We start from the raw sequence: 3,623 nt of genomic DNA, 5'->3' as shown, positions 1-3,623 counted from the left end.
GACTTACAGGTTTGGTTCTTTTATTGACAAGTTCAACCAATTTGTTTTCTCTTAAGAGGATGGACACTACTTTACGTTTACTATCAATTCGAAAAATGAAGCAAGCAGTATGATAAAATCCTTTCCAAGGAGTGTAGTCACGAGAGTTTCACATAATCAATCATCAAAGGCAATAACGGCCAGATTAATCGGCTAAAGCCGTCCTTAAGTAGTCCATAAACCAAGGTTTGACACCCGCTTCATATTTTTTGAGCGGCCAATCGTAGGGTAAATTGAATTGGTTCTCGAGATTAAACCAGGCCTGACCGGTGACAAATTGTGGCAGGAATAACACTCCAGCCTCGTAGGACATGATCATCAGCCCATCCTTGGCCTTGTTAAAACTGCCCCACGCGGCCTTGGACAAATTCGCACTCGTCAGCAGAAAATAGGCCGCTTTGTCGCCCTCGGGATTAATGCGGGTGTAACACTTGATGTGCGGCATGGCTCGAGATCGATGCCTGATATCACATCGCCACTCATGCAAATAGTCGCGCAACCAAGGTTGCTTTAAATGGGTTTTCTGCGAATAGGGCAGACATCCACCCCCCAAAATCCCATCATAACTGTCCATGACATTCTGGCGACTAGGATAGATCAACTTGACGTTGGGGCTCGTGCCTGAACTGATTTGACCTGTGGTGCACATACTTTGGGCCAATTCTCCTCTTAGCCAAGACTCGGGGGCAGGTCCAAGACTCCCAATGGAAGAGCATTGCATAATCAAAGGCCAATGCCCGATATCAGTTTTGATATTCTGCTTCAATCGATTGGCCAGAGCCTTTTGTCCCCATAGATTCAGATCCGGGCCCCTGTGAGAATTGGGCACGGAAGCGATAAGAAAGACGTTCACGGCTGAGAAGTCACATTGCTTTACGGCTTCAATGTATTCCCGGAGAGCGGAGAGTTCGTAATACTTGAGGTATCTCAGAAGCGAGGCCTTGAAGCGAGTCCGGGACTCGCCTAATTCGGCTAGGTTTGAGGACGCACTGGAGGAGGGCAAGGTTGGACATCGGGGGCTGATCCAGAGCCCTTGAGTCCGATTGGTCCAATCCGAGCCGATCAAATTGGCGGTGGAGACCACGACACGAACGGAACCGTCGTCATAGTGAAAAAGCATCATTTTAGTGTGATGCGTTCCGAAAGGATATCGGGGCTTGACCCGCTGAGCGCGGACATTGGAAGGCAGGTTCCCGACGGGCATCAGTTCGGGATTGTCATCCCCATAAATGAGAAGCAAAGGCTTGTCCTACAAAGGGGAAAATGGTCAGAATTTGGGAGCAATTGCAAACTAAAACATGCATTGACACTTGCCTGGTTGCCGGTCTCCTCGTAGTTCATTTGGAGCCACGCCCACTCAATCATGAAATTAATTTGCAGACTTTTCTTAATTGTACCTAGACTGGGATGCAAAAGCTCCGTTATGTAGACGCTTCTGAGATCTCGATGTGTTTGCGGAGAATCTTTCACTTTGGTCAAGAAAAAGTAGAATGGAGCGGCACTTTCCAGTTTTCTCAAAATGAGCGATTTCTTTTCGGTGCTATTGGCGGCAACCTGTGAGCTTTCCGGATCCAGTTTGCTCCTTTTGACTGGTGGAGAGTCGCGTTTAGCTTTGACCAACGACGGGAACAGTTCTCTCAACATTTTCAACTGAATCAGTATCACTTTGTGAGCCACTTCGATTGATTTGGTTTGGGGTGGATCAGTGGTACCGAATTGGGCAATGAGTGCCACCAAATGCGGGTGAGAATACTCTCTGAAATGATGCGGGTTCTTACGGAAGCATTTCTCCCCAAAGAAGCAAGCCTCGGATGGCAACGACATCCTGCTTTGGGGTCCTTGAAATAAGGGAAAGCGGTCGAATTAGGAAATGTAATGGGAATGCTCATTGAAGTGCTTGATTTTATTCAATTTCATGGGTGATCTTTAAGGCATCAATACAGCTAAGAACTTCATCGAAATGCTGGACATTCACCCAAAAAGTATCATTTTTTACTTGGGTTGTGCTTTGACGGAGTTGAAAGTGATCTTTATCCAATTGTTTTGTACAAGCCTGGTTTGCTTGTTGATGAGAAGCGGTTTCCATCGGTGACATATCGGAAATACATCGACAAATCTGAATCAAAGATCTAGTATTGACTTTATAAATGTCTTTTTGGCCTTCTTGTAGGCATTTCCAAGCTGATAGAGGCAATATCACGAAATTGTCCGAGCACTCCTCATGAAACCGTTTCAGAATCAGCCGTAGGCTCAAATCCGTCCCAAATATTTCAATTTGAGTGGCACTTGGCTGAGCTAGTTTTACAAATGCGGGTCCATGGTATCGATTCGATGATTCTGCGAACAAGTCGTTGGAAATTTCATCGAGTCCAAGAGCCTGCAAGGTGTCTTTGAGATCGGATCCAGCACGGTTAACCAATCCGAGTTGAATGCAGTTTAAGAAAGGCAATGCCACTCGCAAAGCTGTTTTAGTCATCTCAATCGGAGGGATCTTAAGGCGAGGTATCTCAAATAACTGTTGACGGAATCCTGAGTCCACTTTCCAATGAAGACAACCTTGCATTTGACCTGAATATCCGACTATCAGCGTCGCTTGAATTGCGATGGTCCATTGACCGCTTTTGTTACCCTCTTTGAGCACTTGGAACGATCGATTCCGAGGAGATATCACATGCACTGATACCTTTTGTTCCATGGCCATTCCATCAACACACATTGGTAGTAGAACCCAGTCTTGAAATAAAACAGGGTCGCTGAAAGTTATCGTCCAGTCTGTTCGATCCTCGCGAGCACTCTCATTGGCATCCTCACAACGACCGATGATGTTCCTCACTAAATCAGGATCGCCTTTTGGATTCTCGCTTCCGAGTTTCCAACTCAACTTGGCGAGTTCTCGATCCATGTCCAAAATTTGCACTTTAGCTCGTCGCACGTTGTCTCGAATCAATTCCAACTCAGATCTGAGCACGCTAGACACCTGTGGTTGAGCTTTGGCACTACTGTTTTCGTTCAATTCATGCGGTTGTCCAGATCGTAATTGAATTTTCAGCTGGCGGTATCCCAGATTCGAAAAGTCGCCCACTTTCATTGACTTCACTTCGATAATAGTGGATACAGGTAGGAGAGTTTGGGTAGAAAATATCACACACACGCCGCTCTTTATGTTCAACAAAGCCAAACTTAGATCACCGGCATGCTTTGAAAAGAGCCCACTGAATTTCAATGTCACCTCAGGCTCAACCAGGTTAACGGGCAATTTGGATTCACGCAGGTTTTGCCCGCAGAGTTCGACCAGAGCCTTCCTTTGGAGAAACAATTGAATAACCCCGGAATGAGATAGGTAACTGCAAAGAGGATGATGGCTTTTACCACAGGATGCCGGAAGCTCCTGGTTGATGGAGCCTAAGTACTCCATGATCAAAGTGTACACTTGGCTTGAACAGACACGATTTTAGGCCGCAGGCTAGCTAAAGTGATGAGCAATGCCTCTTCGGTTCGAATAGTCCTGGACCCTTGGAGGGGACACGTATTCAGGTAATGATCGAACAAGGTGGCCGGATCGTGGGATTGGATTTTCTTGTCCG

At 46.3% G+C, this 3,623-nt stretch overlaps 2 protein-coding genes across 2 annotated transcripts; both read right to left on the bottom strand.

Moving 5' to 3' along the window:
- Positions 1 to 3: 3 nt before the first annotated feature.
- Positions 4 to 1,864, bottom strand: LOC131890343 (probable tyrosyl-DNA phosphodiesterase). The gene is made up of 2 exons (XM_059239677.1): positions 1,354 to 1,864; positions 4 to 1,288 (listed from the first exon to the last, which is right to left on the bottom strand). The coding sequence occupies exons 1-2, from the start codon at positions 1,861 to 1,863 to the stop codon at positions 185 to 187; spliced, it is 1,614 nt and encodes a 537-aa protein (XP_059095660.1). The 5' UTR covers position 1,864; the 3' UTR covers positions 4 to 184.
- A 13-nt stretch (positions 1,865 to 1,877) lies between these two features.
- On the bottom strand, positions 1,878 to 3,612 carry LOC131890344 (putative methyltransferase C9orf114; the record flags this gene model as incomplete). The annotated part of the gene is given in 1 exon segment (XM_059239678.1): positions 1,878 to 3,612. A coding segment is annotated over 1 exon segment (156 nt), but the record flags the coding sequence as incomplete, so codon positions are not given.
- Between the last annotated feature and the right edge of the window lie 11 nt (positions 3,613 to 3,623).

The sequence above is a fragment of the Tigriopus californicus genome, chromosome 11, assembly GCF_007210705.1.
Source record: "Tigriopus californicus strain San Diego chromosome 11, Tcal_SD_v2.1, whole genome shotgun sequence".
Lineage (NCBI taxonomy): Eukaryota > Metazoa > Arthropoda > Copepoda > Harpacticoida > Harpacticidae > Tigriopus > Tigriopus californicus.
Note: the sequence above shows the minus strand (reverse complement) of the source record. Positions and strands in the feature narration are given on the sequence as shown.